Source organism: Barbus barbus (assembly GCF_936440315.1).
Source record: "Barbus barbus genome assembly, chromosome: 31".
NCBI classification, from domain to species: Eukaryota; Metazoa; Chordata; class Actinopteri; order Cypriniformes; family Cyprinidae; genus Barbus; species Barbus barbus.
This window is the reverse complement of record NC_136759.1, coordinates 6,333,076-6,351,395: the sequence shown is the minus strand read 5'-3', so window position 1 is coordinate 6,351,395 and position 18,320 is coordinate 6,333,076. Positions and strand designations below refer to the sequence as shown.

Genomic DNA, 18,320 nt, shown 5'->3' with positions numbered 1-18,320 from the left:
GACATCTACGTATGGGTCAGACAGGTTTGGAACGACATGGTGAGTAAACTGACAGAATTTTCTTTTTGGTTTAACTATTCCTTTAAAGAGCCTTCACCACCAGGTCTCGGGAAAAAATGATTTAAGAATGTAATTTGATTTCTCAATAGCAAGTCTATGTGTGTGCAGTTTCAGCAGAGCTACTAGAGTGAATCTTCTTGCACTTCATTTGTTTTTTTGTTTCGTTGTTTCGTGTTCTCTTCATTTCAAAGTTTCAAGTAGTACACATTCATTCACTCTTAGGTTTGAGCTTATGCTCTGATGCTCTTCAGCACAGCACACCTCAAATAAGAGAAATGAAAGAAGGTCTTAAATTATCAGAAGTCTGTAGGGTAAAATGTACTTCCTGTTGTTTTTTAGGCAGTTTATATCTGTGGTTTGCATTAGAATTCAGTCAGTCAAGACACATCAGTCACACTGAAAAAAGGGTAGGCCGTCTTTCTTTTTTTATACTTTGTGTAATTAAAGTAAAATTTTCCTGATTATAAACATATGTTAATATTTCTATCTAAAAGAAAAATACTTTAATAATGAGTAAACGTGATAAATGAGGCAATGCAAAATAAACATGTTATTTCATATATTTAAACACATCATCGGTTAATATCACACATTTGGGTAAAATCAATTTCCATTACATTTATATCATAGTTGACTGCTTATTGATTATTGCAGTATTTCAGATATGTTTCATATAGTTTGTGATTCATATTAGATGCATGTTTCACTTTTTCTCATTATTATTTTCTCATTTTATTTGCAAAGTATTATTTACTCGCTTACATATTTCTAGAGAACTGAAAATAATTCATAATTGATCTCCTAAGCGAGCCACACAAGTTGGTATTTATTAATTTATTTATTTTGACTGTATGTGTAAATTAAAAGTATGGAGAACGTTCCCGAACTAAATGAAGATAAATGTCTTGGTGAATGATGTGTTTCTTTGAACCAATCAGATTAGAGTAAATGGAGAGTCAGCGAGAGCCTCATTTGATTGGCTACAACGTGGCCCCGCCCTCCCCCTCACGCTTGCAAATCTCAGTTAGTGAGAGAATCTGCCAAAACTGTGAGCGCAGAGAAAAGAAAGACGGAGCTGTACACATCACATTATTTCGGGAACTTTTTGCCCTACATACACAACAAGTCCTTTAGACATTTGACAGTCAGTTTTTTTTATGACGTCAATTTACCTTCATATATTCTCTTTGAATTTGTTTCATAATCATTGATTACAATTGTTGTTGTTATTCTTATATCAGCAAATATCACTGGCCAACATCCTTTATTATCTGCTGATTGCATGTGCATCGGTATGGTCAATAATCAATAAAGTATCTTTTTTTTTTTTTTTTTTTTTGCCTATGTAAACTATGCATTATTAATATGATGAATACTGAATTTGATCTTTTAGTGAGATCTATCCAGTGACCTAGATACAAATGATTGTATATGCAAAGAAGTCAATATTGTTTTTGTCTCTTCAGTTCATAGAGTCCTGGCCAGCATGGCTGTACGGGCAGGAGTTTTTCTCTTTTGGTTTCACGGTATGATTTTAAAGCTTTCTTTCCATACATTATATGAATAAGTGATTTTCAATTATTTTAATGATTTTAGAATATTATTTTAATAATTATTTCTATTAAAATTTGTACTTCTTTAAATGTATTTTTTCAGGAATATTACACCCAAAAATTAAAATGTACTGTTAATTTATTCACCTTCAGGCCATCCAAGATGTTGGTGACTTTTTTTTTTCAGTAGAACAGTAAAGAAGATTTTTAGCTTAACCCATGGTCCTTGGTGATTCATAACGTGCAAGTCCATTGCTATCATCACTTTGAGAGTCAGAAGCCTTTACTCTTAGATACAAAAACACTACATTAATCCCCACAACTCCTGAAGATATATTGAGATCTTATGAGGTAAAATGATCCGTGTGTGTAAGAAACTGAACATTATTTACAACATTAATACCTAATCAAGCCCTAGGTAAATAGTCCTGTGGGCTCACGCTCATTATATACTGAACATTGTTCATCTGAAATAATGTTGTAAATAATGTTCTGTTTCTTACACAAACTGGTCGTTTGCTTCATAAGGCTTTAATATATAATCAGGAGCCTCTTGGATTCATTTAGTTTTTTGTATCTTTTTTTTGTGTGTCGGTAAGTGACGGAACTTGCCGACTAGTAAGTGAACTTGAATTTTATGAATCACCAGTGACTACTGGGTTCAGCTAAAAAAAAGATCTTTACTTATGTACACTGGTCTCAAACTCAATTCCTGGAGGGCCGCAGCTCTGCACAGTTTAGCTTCAACCAGCTCTAAATCACGTCTGCTTGGAAGATTCTAGTGATCCTGAAGAGCTTGATTAGCTGGATCATGTGTGTTTGATTAGGGTTGGAGCTAAACTGTGCAGAGCTGTGGCCCTCCAGGAATTGAGTTTGAGACCAATACAGAAAGTCACCTCCATCTTGGGTGGCCTAGGCTGAGTAAATCAACAGCAGATTTTTATTTTCGGGTGAACTATTCCTTTAACTTCAAATTCTTTTTACTTCAAATTTTATCCTTTATTACTTTTCAGTTATTTGTGCAGGTGTGTTTGCTGATGTTTGGAAGGTGCAAGTAGAGTCTGAAGTGGAGGCTCTGGTGTCGTCTTGTGTCGTGTTGCCCTGTTCATTCAAATACCCTGCTCAACAACAGCCCTCTGATCGTATTAGAGCTATATGGCACATGAAGGACAACTGGGATGATATCATTTTTCATAAAGACCCTACAGAGGTTAAAGACAGTTTCATGGGTCGTACAAAACTGATTGGTTCTCTGGGGTCTTTTAACTGCTCCTTGGAGATTGATGAGGTCAGAAACCATGACAACGGCCCGTATTGTTTCAGGGTTGAATTAGAGACATCTCCCAAAGACAAGTACTCCTTTGTGGATAACTGTGTGTCAGTTAAAATGATCGGTAAGTGTGCTTTTGAGCTCCCACCCTGTGATTACAACACCTAAGTAGGGTACAAAATAAGAAAACAACCTCAATGTGAATCATTTAAAATATATTGACAGAAGAAGCATCAAAACCAGAGCTGCAGGCCGAGCAGTCTGTGCAGGAGGGTCAACCTGCAGTCTTCAAATGCTCTGTCCGGCACACCTGTCCGTCCTACCAGCCCACTCTCACCTGGAGCCACTCTGGAAAAATCATCATGAGCAACAAAGACATTGGTCATGGAAACTGGGAAGCAGAATCTATCCTGTCCTTCACCCCAACAAAAGAGGATGATCACACCTCCATAAATTGCACAGTCAAGCACCACGGGAATGTCAAGGGAGAAATAATAGCGACTCTCCCTATCTTTGTGAAAGGTATAACAATAAAACTCTTCTGTGTAAATACTGTATATATTAGTAGAAATTTATTTTTAAGTGATTTTTACCAGAACAAGCAACTCTGAGCCACATCCTTATCCCAGCCATCTCTGGTCTTGGAGCTGCTCTTTTGGTTGGATTACTGTGCTTCTTCATTGTCAAGAGATACAAGTGAGTCTGGAACTGATTTATATAAATAAAATACATTTCAGTGACTAATATAAAACAAAAACATTCTTAAAAACAATACATGTTGAAATGAAGATGATATACAATTAGGGCTGGGCGATATGGCCAAAAAAATGATCACGATAATCTTTTTCCATATCAGTCGATATTGATAATTATCACGATAAATGTCAAATCTTTATTTCTTTCAAGTTTAAAGACAGATTTTTGCTCCAAAGTGAAAGTTGTAGAAACTAATTAATTTTCCTTAACAAAATCTCTCTCTCTCTCTCTCTCTCTCTCTCTCTCTATGTATATATATATATATATATATTTCTTAGTTTCTGCATGTTCTAATGAGTGATATTGTTTAAAATCAATGAAAAGGTTTGGGTTGCCTGATAATATTAATAATATCACTTTTTTTGGCTCTTAGAAATGCACATTTGATAGTAGGATGCAGAGGTTAAATTGAGCTATGGGAGCATTGGTCTCCCATAGTAGCATACATTTAAATCATGAAAAACACAGTTTAAACCACACATATAGCACCTCAATACCGCATGGTAAAAATATAACTATATGGTTTTTAGGTTGCCTATTTGTATGAAAAACAGTAGGCTAATAACATTCCTTATGAATGCACACATGCTATAGCTTAATCACAAATACATACTATACTTAAATACTATTACTCAAATTCAGTGAGAATATCCCGCATTTCTACCATAATACCATGGTGCAGCGAGTGTTACTACAGTAAATCTATGGTAAATGAAGGTGATGTGTAGATTGAAAAGCCTTCTGACTGTCTCGTTGCACACAGTGTTTCTCTTGTTTGGCTAGTTTAAATCACCGAGTCATTTGTGTTCATCGCTGAATGCAAGCGCTCACAGCGCTGTTTAATGCTCCCGTGACCGAGTAAACGCATCTGCTCTAGTGTGATCCAAGCAGATAAACGGTCCATGTGGCGCGCTTTTCCCGCATAAACATTTAGCAAACTTTTCATATCGTTTTATCGATGAAAATCATATCGCGATAATTATCCTTATCGAATTATCGCCCAGCCCTATGTACAAAAGATTTATATTAAAATACTGCACTTGAATATGAGGATTTGAGAATGCAATTTGACACATTGCACGTTTCAGTAATTTTTATTAAAAAAAAAAAATAATTGAATGACTCAAATCGTTCCCAGGAAGCGCATCGCAGATCTCCAATCCAGAAATGACAATGGGTGAGTATTAGCAGCAGTTCTACCTGGGGAAATTATTGTGCCTTTTTTGAGTCCGTGTCAGTGAGCTTTGATACATATACAAGTATCTACAAACACAACTTCTTTTTTCAACAGAAAATCAATAGACGATACATAGGAAAGACATCTAAATTCACTGGGTCATTAATACACATTACAATAGAAAAAAAAAAAGATATTAGTAAATTATTTTTTCTGTTATAAAAATAGATAAAGGCAGAGATATTAAACTGTCTATGGTGGTGTGATATTTTTGACGAGGCAGAGAGGGGAAGTACATTGTGTTTAAAGATGCTTCCTGCTGATAAAAGCACACAATTGTGTTTAAAATGTCTAATAATACAGTTCCTAATTAGACTGTTAAAATGTGACAATAAGAAGCCATACATTAACAATGTAAATGAAAGTAAAAATCGTCAGAATTGTTTCATTAAAGATGATAATCTGAAGTCTTAAAGGTTTTTTTTTTTAAGCATGTGGGGTCGACTATCAAGACTATCTCGCAGGTAATTAGAATACTTTTTTTCCTGCATTGCATTGTTAAACGTCCATCGGTTATGAATGAACTTGCCATTCTTCTATACGATCACCAGGTTTCGTTCAGGTGACGGCAGCAGTGGTCCAGGTGGCAAAGAGCAGAGGCAAGTACACAACAGCTTCTAATGCGTTCTTCTGCAACAAACCACAAACAGATGCTCTGGTGGAAATATACTAAATCTATGGCATGTTTTGGATTTTAGTAATGGTTGTTTTTTATACAAAGACATAGTTATGTGTTATGTTTCAAATTATTAGCAGGAATGGAAGGTGTAGGATGCAACTATTATTGCAGATTAATCTGTTCGAAAAATGTGTTTATATATTAAACATGAGTTTCTTCTGGTGACAGGTGGTTAGGGGGAGTGAGTGATAATGTAACATAAATTTGATCAAATGTTGTACATGTAATTTTCATAAGTAATAGCACTTGAAGTTTAATGCTATATCCCATGTCTGTACAATGAATATTTTTCTTGTCAATTACATTTTATTATAAACATACTGATAATGCTTGTAAGTTTTTGTGTCTTATTTGTGAGCAAAGCTGTGTATACAACAGAAACGTTTGTTTTAGCATTAAATTTGAAACAATTGAACAATTGCTTGTTGTTTACCGTATATTTAGTTTTTGAAAAAGTCCCCAGCATTAGATTTTAAACCGAGATAGAAATGTTTCACTACCATTTCACCAGCTATTAAATTAACACTTATCTATGTTTATCAGTGTAGCTGTGGGTGGTGGCTGTCAAGCATTAATCAGTAAATGACGACATGAAAAAAGTTGTTCTCATTTGCATTTTTCTGTTCCTGTTTTTGATTTAGGAGGTCTGTTTGGAGTAGATTTTCAAGGTACCCACACCCTGCCTTACCAGCCTGTTAAGGACATCATCTTACTTGTGTCATTGCAAAGTCTAAGCTTTCTTTTTGAGCCTGCTATCTGCTTCTTGTCTGAAACACAAATTAAAACATTCAAATGAAGTGACTATTGTGTTCTTGAAATATTGTGGGATTATGTTCAAATTAGTCATTCAAAACATGGTCAAAATGATACACTTTGTAGCCTAATGTTGATATAGCTGTAAAAAATGTAATTGAAAACACTTGTCACAGAAATATACATTTTGCTGATCCTAAAGACTCTATTTTTCCTTCATTTCAAAGGAGAGGGCATCAAATGGACAGTAATTTTGACAGCAAGTATGAATCTGAATGTTTAATGATTATTTGTAAATTATATCATTTTGTAAGGATTATCTGTTACTTCCACTGTGTTATGGACAGTTACTTCCATATACTTAAATATTCGTCTCATGTTTTACTGAAGTATGACAGAGGTTTCTGAATCTTAACAGGGCAAACAACATATGTACAGTGTCAGGAAACAAGGCGTTCTCCAAGGCTCGAATGCCGTCACCAAAGAGGTACAGAGCACATGCAATTTCTTACTGATTGCCTAGATTAATCGTATTGAATGACTCATGTCTGTACTCAGTTCTCAGGTATTCTCTTTGCTACAACAGTCATATATCTTGTGTAATTTGATTTTTACATTTAGAATGGCTTTGCATCCCCGAATGAATGAATGAACACTTGTTAAAAGTGAAAAAAAAACTTTTTTTTTTTTTTTGAACAAGCCAACTGCTGTAATCAATGTATGAATTGACAAATTCTTTTTTCCACATGATTCACCTCAGCGAGGCCAAATCCTATTCTGTGAGTATATACTTTATCATACTTGTGTGTATCTTTTTAGTAACATTAACAGCTGTTGTTTAGTGCTTGATTTTTGTTGGTCATACATTGTATCTCAGAACTGAAATGTGTCATTTCCTATTAAATCTGACTTCTGTGTCTCTGTTTTCTGTTGCAATTTTCCATTAAGGGTCACAATTATGATGATGATGATGATTACACCAACACGGCAGACCTCAACTTATATGGAAATATTTGATGAAAATACCACATTTAAGATGAAAACGGTAGACTTGACATCAGGGGAGTCTTCAGGCAATCCTGTCACATTATATTGCATTTTAAGCCTGGCCTATAATGCCTACATGCCATATAGTACAGTATTACTGTATTTTACTTATTTAGTTATGATGCTTACATCGCCAAGTTATAAGAAAATAATGTACATAATAGTTATATATAGTGCAAACATACCTTTTTATTTTGTGAGAAACAGTGAAACTTTTAGCTGAACTTAATGGGATAGTTCACCCCAAAATGAAAATTCTGTCATTAATTACTCACCCTCAAGTCATTCCAAACCCGTAAGACACAACAGCAAAAAACAAAAGTATTCTAGAAGTGTCACAAAACTGAAGTTGAGCCACTGATGTCACATGGACGGTTTTACCAATGTATTTACTACATTTCTGGACCTAGGAACATTTCAGTTGTGTTGCTGTCTATGGAGGGTCAGATATTTCTCAGATTTCATCAAAAATATCTTAATTTGTGTTCCGAAAATGAATGAAGGTCTTTCGGGTTTGGAACGACATGAGGGTGAGTAATTAATGACAGAATTTTCATTTTGGGGTGAACTATCCCTTTAAGCTGAAAGTTATAGGGGTCTTGAACTGAGAAATCAAATTTTCCTTGATCTTTTGACATATACTAGATCAATGTACTATAAAAACATCCTGTAGTTAATTCAAAAAATGTTTTTTTTTTAAACCAAGCTGCTAAAACAGTCTTTTAATTGCATTTCTTGTGGTCTTTACATAGCCTACCCTATCTACATCGGACAAATGACAAAATGTCTAAAGACTTCCCCAAAGAATAAATAACAACAGCAAAGTCCCTCTATAGAAGACTCTATTTCTGATAACAACCAAAATATGTTTGCTGCGTGAATCAGACAGACTTAAATTAATTCTCTACCAGCAGAAGGTGGTAAGTTTTTTTGGACCAAAAATACGCAATGTATTTTTTTTAAATAACATCTGTACATTTGATTTGTACCATGTTGCCTAAAGGTTTAATAAAACATGATGCAATATATTCACTGTTACTGTTGGCATCTGGATGTCTCGTTACTCATTCCCATTTGGATAGGTGGTTTCAGAAAAACAATTGTCATATTTTTTTATCATATATAGGCTACTCTACGTATCTTGAATTCTACACATTTCTAGGTCAAAGATGTTACTTGCTTTTTAAAATCACAATTAAAATGCTTTACAAAAAATAACTGTAAAATAACCACCAATCTATCATTTGTATGTTGATAGATTGTATCATTTGTCTTAATCAAGACCAGAACATTTTTATCTGTAAGAAACACCACAGACAGATATCAAAACTATCTAAACACAGCTAAAAAAGTATCCAAATGTATTCTAGAGGATTTCGGTAATTCAGGATAGTTTTAACACCTCAATCAATCAAAGAACTAGGGTAAATTGTACTGTGAATTTCCTAAGTATTATTTATTATTATTATTATTATTATTTATTTGCATCTAAAGGGTTTGTCTTGTTTTATCAAGCAGCATATACTGTACTATTCAAGCCATTACAAACACAAAGCTTGAAAAAACCCCCAACAATTTTAATGGGTATTTGTAGGGAGTGGACTATACAGCAGTCTTAGCCTTAATTGGTATAGACTGCCTACAATTTGTTAACATTGCAAGACTATGTGTGCACATGACAGCCTTATTTGGAAGAAAAAAAAAATACTTCTCTCTCTCTCTTACTCTCTACCATGATTGGGTCAAAATAAAGAGACTTCACGCCACATCCTATCAGAGCTTTCTCACATAACCGTACAGTGTTTTTCTTTCACAGTTTTTTTATTTTTTATTTTTTGCAGTGCATGCATAGACCTTTTTCTATCCAATCCGTTTGTATGCGAATGAGACTGGATTAAGAAGGTAAGAATGAAAATAAAGATATTTACATTTTATTTAACAGAAGGTTTCCATAAATTTTAGCCAAATTTGTCTTGATTTAGTGGCTCCACTTGTAGCATAAAAATAACTGAAAACTATTTAGCTTGGGGTGAAATATGCTGAACAGATGTGTTTTCTTTCCTTTGTTTTTGTGCATGTACAATAATATTGTTGTTGTTTTTTTTACTTAAGGGCAAATCCAGGAACGCGATGGGACCTCTGCTACTTAAATTGCTTTTACAAGGTATAGCATCAGCTTTCCTGCTCTTTTTCTTCCTATATTCTGTTGATAAGGGTAAACATCATTAAAATCTAGAAACGTGGTAGCTCTTCTAATGTCAGGTCTTTATTTATGAAGGCTTGTTCTGTCTTCTCCAGTACTGCCTCGTGGTCATTTTACTGTGTTCAAGATTGTGCATAAATTCCAAATTACAGATAAGGTGCTTGCAGTGCTTAGCTGGAAAATGGTTGGTAAGAAGATTACATATTTACATCAGATAAGCACTTCTCAGATATTTCCAGACCAGGCAAATACTGATTTAACCTAGGCAAAATCAAGCAACGACCAATGCCACCAGATACCGACGACTCTACGATACGAAACTGACTCAATAAAACTGATGACAATTGCTATTAATTTTAACAAAGCTTAAGTTTTCACTTTAATAATTAGTAATACTTGGTAAGGTCTTCAGATCCAATTATATACTTTTGAATTCAGATGCAAATCGGAAACATACATTTTTAACGCATTCACTGTTCCTATAAGTTAATAATTCCTGCATCAATTTAGGCTTCCACATACTCTGTAGTTTATAGAAACACATGAATTTAAAATATAAGCACTGGACACCAAAGCTAAAACTGCACCTCTGCATTTGACAGTGCATTTTGCGAATCTGAAGCTGCTCTTTGTAGTCCTTCAAACGTGTCACATCTGAGATGCAGATTACTTGGACACATACACACTGATTTTGGTCTATTGTAGATTTAATCTAGATTTAAACTGACAGAGTGTGTCTGCCTTCTAAACAATGCCATTTAGTGTCAAGAGTTTGGACACTAAATAAGAAAAGGATCTACCGCCTACAGTCGATTTTGATATTCTAGGTATCAACTGACCAGAATTTTGCGACCGCAATATACATGAAGGACTGTGCTCATTGTCTTTTGTCTTCCTGTTTGTGAAGTCTGAAGGGGAGGCCGTACAAATTTATGAGTGAACCTCAAATTTTATAATCATCTCAGTCTACTGACATTCTACTGACATTTATGACATCCACTTCAACCATTACGGCTCTTGATAACTTTTGTTAACTTTACAGTAAATAAATCCACTTCCCCAACTAATACTCTTCAACAGCGATGCTACAGAGCTACTGCAAAAAGCGGAAGTTCAAAGACAAAATTCTAAAGATGGCTGCACACTTTTTTCTCCAACACATAAGATCTATAATGCGATAAGAGCTCGCTGATAGAGCTAAACCATTCATGGCTTTATAATTAATCGGCATGATTTGAAAATGTATGCAATGTTCAATAGGGAGACAATGCAGTCTTGACAGAACTGGGCTAATATGGTCATCATTTCTGGTTCTAATGAGAACTCTATCTGCTGTGTATTAAGTGTGCAGGGCAAATCAAAGCATGGGAATAAATGAATGTTAATGACCTTTTTTCCATGTCATTTGCAGGGATTCCTACTTGATGCATGTTTTTAATAATCTCCAATTTTTATTCCACAGGTGTTCTGCTGTTTGATACTTTGGCGTGGTATGTAAATATGCCAAAGGAAATTCATGGTCTCAGAGGTTCCTGTCTGGTCATACCATGTTCTTTCTACTACACATCATACCCACCTGTAAACCCAAGTAGAGTTGTATGGTATCAGTGGGTCTCTAGAGGTTATCCTTTAGTTTATGATCCTTGGTATCCAAATGATGTTATTGGGAAGTTCAGATGGAAAACCAGTTTATATGGTGAACCATCAAGCAGGGATTGCAGTCTGTTGATCAAAAACCTGGAATTGTCCCATCATGGAGAGAAATTATACACATGGATTGACCCTGAAAATGTTGGACGGAATACCTACAAATTTTATGACGTCACCTCTACAATTGTTGTCGACAGTATGTAAATGTTTTTGCGATATAATGTCTGCATTTTTTCCCCTCTGTAGCTGGAAGTGGTGGTCAAAAATAACCAATAGCAGTAGACACATTGACTTACTTCTAACCAGTTTTATATGATGCATTACATAATTGCAATATTTCTGTCAATTGTAGCACAGCCACATCAGCCCAGCATTTATATTTATGGAGGTGAAAATACGGGTGACACAGTCACAGTAGCATGTTCAGCTTTTCACACGTGTCCATACAGCACACCAACCATCACTCTGAACGGTATAGAAGGATCTGATGAAATCACGGATGACTCTATTAAAGACGGCTTGTGGAAAACCACTCTGACACGCACAGGTGCCATAAAGGCAGAGCGCTCGACTATTCAGTGTTCAGTAACACATTATGGTGACATAACAGTGACAACTACAAAGGACAAAAGTGCAGAATGTGAGTAAACACAAATATGAACTTTTGAAATATGAAAATATGAAATATGAGCTTTGTGTGATATTAGTTCACTTTACTGCAAATGCCACAGTTGGACCTATTACAAGATTTCAATTCAATTTCAGGTGCTCATCATAATATAACGATTGAGCCTGAACTGGCAGATGTCACAGAAGGCGTCGCAAAGAACTTCGTTTGTAACGTCCACCATTCCTGCCAGAAAGAGCCAACCATCACATGGAACTATGAGAACATGCAGGTCACAAAAGGGAACAAAAAACGCTCTGGTTTAGATCAGATCACCTTTTCCAACATCACCTTTCTGGGTGCAAAAGAGGACAATGAAAAGAAACTGATTTGCACCGCAAAATTTTCTGGAGCAGACTTTAAAGTTTCTGTTATTTTACGTGTTAAACGTGAGTAATCTTACATTATGTGTGTTGTGGCCTTGTTCAGTTTTTTTTATATATATTTGATTCAATCTGAATCTGCAAAAGCAGGAAACTAAATTGTGTTCTGGCTGCTACAGTATGAAAATGGCGAAGATTAAGGCCCTAAACACATTTGCAAATATATGAACGCGGAGGCTTCAAGCTATGAAAGCATTTTTGCAACCAAATGTTCGCATACTACATACGCATGAAGTACTGTATATTTCTAACCTAATGCACAAATACAAGATTTTAAGCAGAACCCAATCATAAGTCAAACTTTTAAAAAAAACTTAAGCTTATTGTTTCCTTCTAATTGTCTTTCAGAGTATCAAAAACCAGCAAATCCAGTGCAGAATGAAAGTATGCTTTTATCCCCTATATCTATTCTCATATTTACAGTGTATGATTAGAAATGATTCTTTCACTATATGCTGTTTTTAGCCCATTTCCGATATGTGGCAGACGTGATACCCAAGATCACTGCATTGCCTCGATCATGTGTGGTAATACCATGCAGTTTCAAGACAGATGAGGAATATGTCACTCGACTTCGGGTTCTTTGGGTCACCAAAAGAGGTGGCTACATGTTCCACACTGACCCAGTCGACGTCTTGGACAACTTCAAAGGCCGTACAAGACTCCTCGGAAACCCAGATGAGCAGAACTGTACTGTGGAGATGGATAATGTCCGAACTCATGACAATGGGCCATTCTGTTTTCAAGCAGAAAGAGAAAATGAGAGATACAGCTTCAACAACAGCTGTGTGTTCATTATAATGCGGGGTGAGAAAATATAACCGCTTACTTCACATACTTTTGAAAATTTACTTAATGCATCACATCCCACAACTAATATAGCATTTCTGTCAGGACCACTATCGTCAAAGATGATTGACAATTAGCATACAGTTTGGATTGGCGGTATGGTTCTGTTATGGGCAGCCTAGCATGGATGAGAGCATGGAGAGCAGCGATAACCCCCCAGAGTAAACAGAACAGAACTAATGAAAGTATTGCAGATATAGTTAAAGTTCAGTAATTTTATGTACACATTTAATTAGTCTGATTCAAAGGAGAATCAGAAGCTGGATCCTGACTGACAGAGGAGGAGTTGGGGATGGAGAAGGGTAATTAGCTATTGAGCAATGCGAAAACTGCTGATAATACTGAGGGACCTTATATATGGATGCTTAGATAGGTGTCGTATTCCTATAGGTAGATAGGGATCAGCTGAGAGTCAGCTGATGCCAGCTTGACCTGCCAGAACTAACGCTACACTTGATTTATGTGTTTTTATTAAAAAGCATCTCCCGACAAACCTGTAATGTCATCCCTCCCTGAAGACATCGAGCCCGGGACACGCGTTGCTGTCAAATGCTTAGTCAACCACACATGCTCCTCTCACCCTCCTCAAATCACCTGGAGTGTCCCAACAGCTCGAGAAACTATCAGCCATAATCACATGGGTGGAGGCGTCTGGGAAACAGTGTCCGCTGTGACCTTTATTCCAACTGGATATGAAGAGAAAGATGAAATTATCTGCACTGCCAACTTTTGGGGTGGTAAAACACAGGAAAATACTGCCTTCCTCAGTATTAGAAGTAAGTACAGACTGATACAGTTACATCCAATAAGTTTTGGAGGATCTTTTCATGTATATATGTTAATGAGTTTGATTGGTTAATGGCATTAGTTTATGTTTTAATATGACTGGTCAAATAGGAACTGCATTTCGTGATTTGTAAGAGATGTGTATAACTATCATAGGAGCTCAAGGGGTTGGATTTGGGCCTTATGTCATTGCATCTTCACTTGTCTTCATCCTCATTTGCATACTTGCTGGAGTCTTCATTTACAAGAGGCGACACAAGTAAGTGTTTTTTGGCTGATACTCATTCTTCAAAATGTCTGTTGAAACTGGTTCTCACCTTAAACCATCTAGCACCTCTAATAAGTCAGAATTGCACTGGTTTCTGCTTATAACTTACATCTTGTTGGAAACATATTGTTTATCAGATCACCCCCAATTTTGGGTTAGATAATCTACAGACAGTGCTGGTGAAAAGTACATGGTGACCAATTTTATCCAGACATAATGATATTGATGGTACTATTAAATTTACAAAACACATCTGCTGCTGCTCTGCTTAGTTTGTTTTTATCAGCATTGACAACTTGTCATTGTCTTCACATTGTCATAATTGATTGCAGACAGCCTCATCAGGATGTGCAAGGTTCACTAACACAATCTGAGTCAAGGTATGTATGACATACTCATTTCATCAATATTCACTCATTAATTCACTTTAAGAGCAAAGATCTTCTGATTTTACACTTGCAATTTTAACCCTATTGTCTGATGTAGGAGATCCGTTTGGAACAGATTCTCAAGGTTAGTCTTGACTTTTGTCTCATCTTTGCATCTTTGTGTATGCATATATCTTTTTTTTCTTATCCTGAGACTATTTTAAATTTAATCCCAGTCATTTTAGTATGTCTGAAGGAAGAGCAGCTTGGAATAACAGGGGAAACAGGAGTGATACCAGGCAAGTACAACATAAAAAGGTAGAAATAAAGAAAGTTTGGTTAGTGTTGGTTGTCAAAATCTCTCCAGTGCATTAACTAGTGTTATTTACAGGTACACTGGAGATGCTCCCAAAAGACCACCAAAGCCTGAACAAAGGCAGGTTGAAAATATATGTAACCTTACTAAAATTAACCATAAATAATGTTAACAATTAATCATATTATAAATTAGATGATATTAAACATTACATGACACATGCACATCTCAACAGACGGAGCATCTGGAGCCGATTCTCTAGGTCAGTATTGACCTTTTTATTTTGTGTTTGAATATTAAATATAAAATCCTCCAATTTGTTGATTTTATTCTCTTTTTGTTGTAGACACCAATCACCCAGAGCCAATGCAAATCTGAGAGCAGAATACAAGTCAGTATTTTATAAAAAAAAAAAAAAAAAAGAAAACACAAGAGTATATTCATACGTGTTGTATTTTACACTATGCATTTTTAAAATTAATGGTTGCCATTGTATATTAAACAGAGACATGAGAAAGTATTTGAAAACTGAATTCACCGATGAACCTTCTCTCTTCACAGGGAAAACAACATTTGTACGGTTTCAGAAAACAACCTTTTCTCCAAACCTCATATGCCGTCACCAAAGAGGTCAGTGCATTTCAACCACGCAGTATGAATCAAAATAATATTACGTCTATATGAACACACTCTAAAAATTCTGGGTTAAATACAGTGATGGGTATAATATGGACAAACCCAGCAATTGGGTTGTTTTTCGATCAAGCGGTTGAGTTACGACCTAGAAGGTTGGGTTAAACATTTAACCCAACCGTTGGGTCAAAACAACCCAATTTTCCTTCCTCTAATATACAGGTAGATGTTCTTTTAAGCTACAATTTGGTCATTATAAATGCACCGAATGAAAAGTTTATTGTAATATCAATTCCTTCATGCGTTAAAATTCATAAGCACTGTTTTTGCTGGCAGACACAGATCTATGAATAGTCTGTTAAATATATTAAGCTTAACAGTTATGAGAAATGCAAACATGCAGTGATTTTTAAATTCTTATTTTCCTCATGCACCTCAGTGAGCCAAAATCCTACCGTGAGTACATTTATTTAAATCAAATTTATATGTATTGACTTTGGGTTTCTGTAATTAATATGCTATTCACTGACTTCTGCATATCTTTGCATATCATATCTTATCTTTTCCTTTAAGGGTTATGATTATGATGCTGATTTCACCAACCTATATGGAAATGTCTGAAGAAAACATCAGGGCTGTGCATGTGCTCTGACGGGTGGTTTGAGTCCAGATCACATCATTTCCCCATCCTGTTCCTCTGTTCAAGATTTTTTTTAATTTTTATAAATGATGACAATTAGAACACAGAAAAATAAAAACTAAGCCAAATCACCCATTGCAGGAAAAAAAAAAAAGAAAAAAAAAAATATATATATACATACATATATTTTTCCTGCATTCTAGCTGCCCAATGGGTGAGTCATATATATTGCTTGAATTATGCATGTGTACCTTTCTTTAAAAATAAAGAAACATACAAGTGAATTAAGTGTGACCACTTTTACTTTTCCAAAGTACAATCTTTTTCAATTTTGGATAAATTAAGTTAATTCATTAAATTACTTAAGGGTGAAAATGCTAAAGTTCTGCAATAAAGTTCCAAATTTGCCTAAAAACAAGGAATGTACCAATTATTTTTTTTTTTTTTGGCCCAGTCACTTAATGTCTGCCAATACCAAGTATCAATCCGGTATTTGCATTTTGTTTGAGCTGTCTGATGATAGCTTTGTCATTTTAGGGGAGTGAGTGATAATGTATATCTTTTCAATAAAATATGGTATTTATTTCACTTTTGACTTTCAAAACTCATCAGTGGAAAATTTATAGTGTGTTTTACTATATTATGAACATAGTATTAATTTTTGTAAATATTTTGTGTTGAAACAAAGCAGCTTATAAGGCAGCAAAGATTGTTTTATCATTAAAATCAAATTTAAACAGTCAGAAAGGTGTTACTTTTTAAAGGCGACTATAGCACTGTTGTTGGGGAAGAATGTTCAGTTCATAAGTCAAGACAAGTCAGGTCAAGTCAAGTTGAGCTTTATTGTCATTCCGCTACATGTGGGGACATACAGTGGAACGAAATGTCGTGTCTCGCAGGACCACGGTGCTACATAAATACAGACATACAACAATGAAGTAAAAAAACACTATAAACCTATACACAACTAACCTACTGACAGATTTAACTATAAGTATACTATATATAAGTATTTACCCTATACAAACTAAAAAATAGAAGATAAAAAATACAAACTATATGAATGCTTCACTAATACTGTGCATGTGCAAAGAGAGACATTTTGAGTCAAGCAGCTGGTTGGGTAACAGTGCAGGATGATTTGTAGTGCCTGAGCATGTAAACATACATATATTGCTGAGTCTTTTGTGGGATTGTGTACACTCAGCAGTGTGTGTAAAGTGTCTAGTGCACATAGAGAGTGTGTTACTACAGGTGGTTTGTACAGGCCCACTCACCTGTGTAGCACACTTCGAATTGCACAAAAATAAATAAATAAATAAAGTTCCGTACAGTTTTGTCTTTGGTGTGGTAAGGCGGTGGTGGGGGGGGGGGGGGGGGGGGGGGTGTTTCAGGAGGTAGGGGTTTGCATGGGGTTTCAGAGGGGGGCGGGGTGGTTTGAGTTCAGGGCTCTCACAGCCTGGGGGAAAAAGCTGTTTAGCAGTCTGGTGGAGCGGGCTCTGATGCTCTGGTACCGTCTTCCTGATGGTAGGAGCTGGAAGAGACTGTGGGGGGGATGGGTGGAGTCCTTCACGATGCTGTTGGTTTTGCTGGAGCATCGTGCAAGGAAAATGTCCAGGATGGAGGGGAGAGGGGCACCGATGATCTTTGCAGCTGTTCACTGTCTGCTGGAGGGTCTTGCGGTCAGCAGCACTGCAGTTCCCGTACCAGACAGTGATGCAGCTGGTCAGCACACTCTCAAAGGTGCCTCTGTAGAATGTGGTGAGGATGGGTGGAGGGAGACTTGCTCTTTTCAGCCGGTGGAGAAAGTGTAGGCGCTGTTGTGCCTTTTTGGAGAGTGACATGGTGTTGGTGGTCCAGGTGAGATCCTCTGTGATGTGCACCCCCAGGAATCTAGTGCTGCTGACTCTCTCCACAGTCGAGCTAAAAACTTTATTCATTGGAGCACAATAAACGACACGTTGCATTTTACTTGGGTTTGCATGGACTTTTTACGTGTCAATTACTTGCTCACTCCTATTACCAATACTAGCGTCTTAGTGGAAGCCGCTAAATCCTCTTTAAATAGTTTTTCCTCTAGGCATGTTCAATACACTTCATACATATGCGTTTTACCTTTTTTGGCTGTGTTTTCCTTATAAATACAATTCGAAGACGTGTTATAGTAAGGAAAGAGGCCCCATTTATATTTTTACAGATGTT

The 18,320-nt window shown here is 36.0% G+C and overlaps 2 protein-coding genes across 6 annotated transcripts; both read left to right on the top strand.

Moving 5' to 3' along the window:
• Positions 1-427: 427 nt before the first annotated feature.
• On the top strand, positions 428-8,244 carry LOC306851855 (sialic acid-binding Ig-like lectin 14). Of its 2 annotated transcripts, XM_079388329.1 has the most exons (14): positions 428-467; positions 1,527-1,586; positions 2,627-3,007; positions 3,109-3,405; positions 3,480-3,579; positions 4,778-4,816; positions 5,308-5,340; positions 5,428-5,475; positions 6,197-6,223; positions 6,536-6,571; positions 6,727-6,795; positions 7,069-7,087; positions 7,257-7,353; positions 8,108-8,244. In XM_079388329.1, the coding sequence occupies exons 2-13, from the start codon at positions 1,547-1,549 to the stop codon at positions 7,323-7,325; spliced, it is 1,158 nt and encodes a 385-aa protein (XP_079244455.1). In that variant the 5' UTR covers positions 428-467; positions 1,527-1,546; the 3' UTR covers positions 7,326-7,353; positions 8,108-8,244. The 2 variants fall into 2 exon arrangements, with proteins under 2 accessions (XP_079244455.1, XP_079244454.1); XM_079388328.1 differs by lacking the exon at positions 8,108-8,244 and having other exon boundaries at positions 7,257-7,458.
• On the top strand, positions 8,136-16,860 carry LOC306851854 (Schwann cell myelin protein). 4 transcript variants are annotated; one of them, XM_079388324.1, is made up of 19 exons: positions 8,136-8,275; positions 9,197-9,257; positions 9,468-9,519; positions 11,021-11,404; positions 11,561-11,848; positions 11,974-12,264; positions 12,607-12,642; positions 12,724-13,065; positions 13,587-13,883; positions 14,050-14,152; positions 14,494-14,541; positions 14,648-14,674; positions 14,766-14,828; positions 14,921-14,965; positions 15,081-15,107; positions 15,192-15,236; positions 15,407-15,475; positions 15,918-15,937; positions 16,053-16,238. In XM_079388324.1, the coding sequence occupies exons 3-19, from the start codon at positions 9,486-9,488 to the stop codon at positions 16,097-16,099; spliced, it is 2,166 nt and encodes a 721-aa protein (XP_079244450.1). In that variant the 5' UTR covers positions 8,136-8,275; positions 9,197-9,257; positions 9,468-9,485; the 3' UTR covers positions 16,100-16,238. The 4 variants fall into 4 exon arrangements, with proteins under 4 accessions (XP_079244450.1, XP_079244453.1, XP_079244452.1 ...); XM_079388327.1 differs by having other exon boundaries at positions 15,918-15,934; positions 16,052-16,178; XM_079388325.1 differs by lacking the exon at positions 8,136-8,275 and having other exon boundaries at positions 9,131-9,257.
• Positions 16,861-18,320: the final 1,460 nt, after the last annotated feature.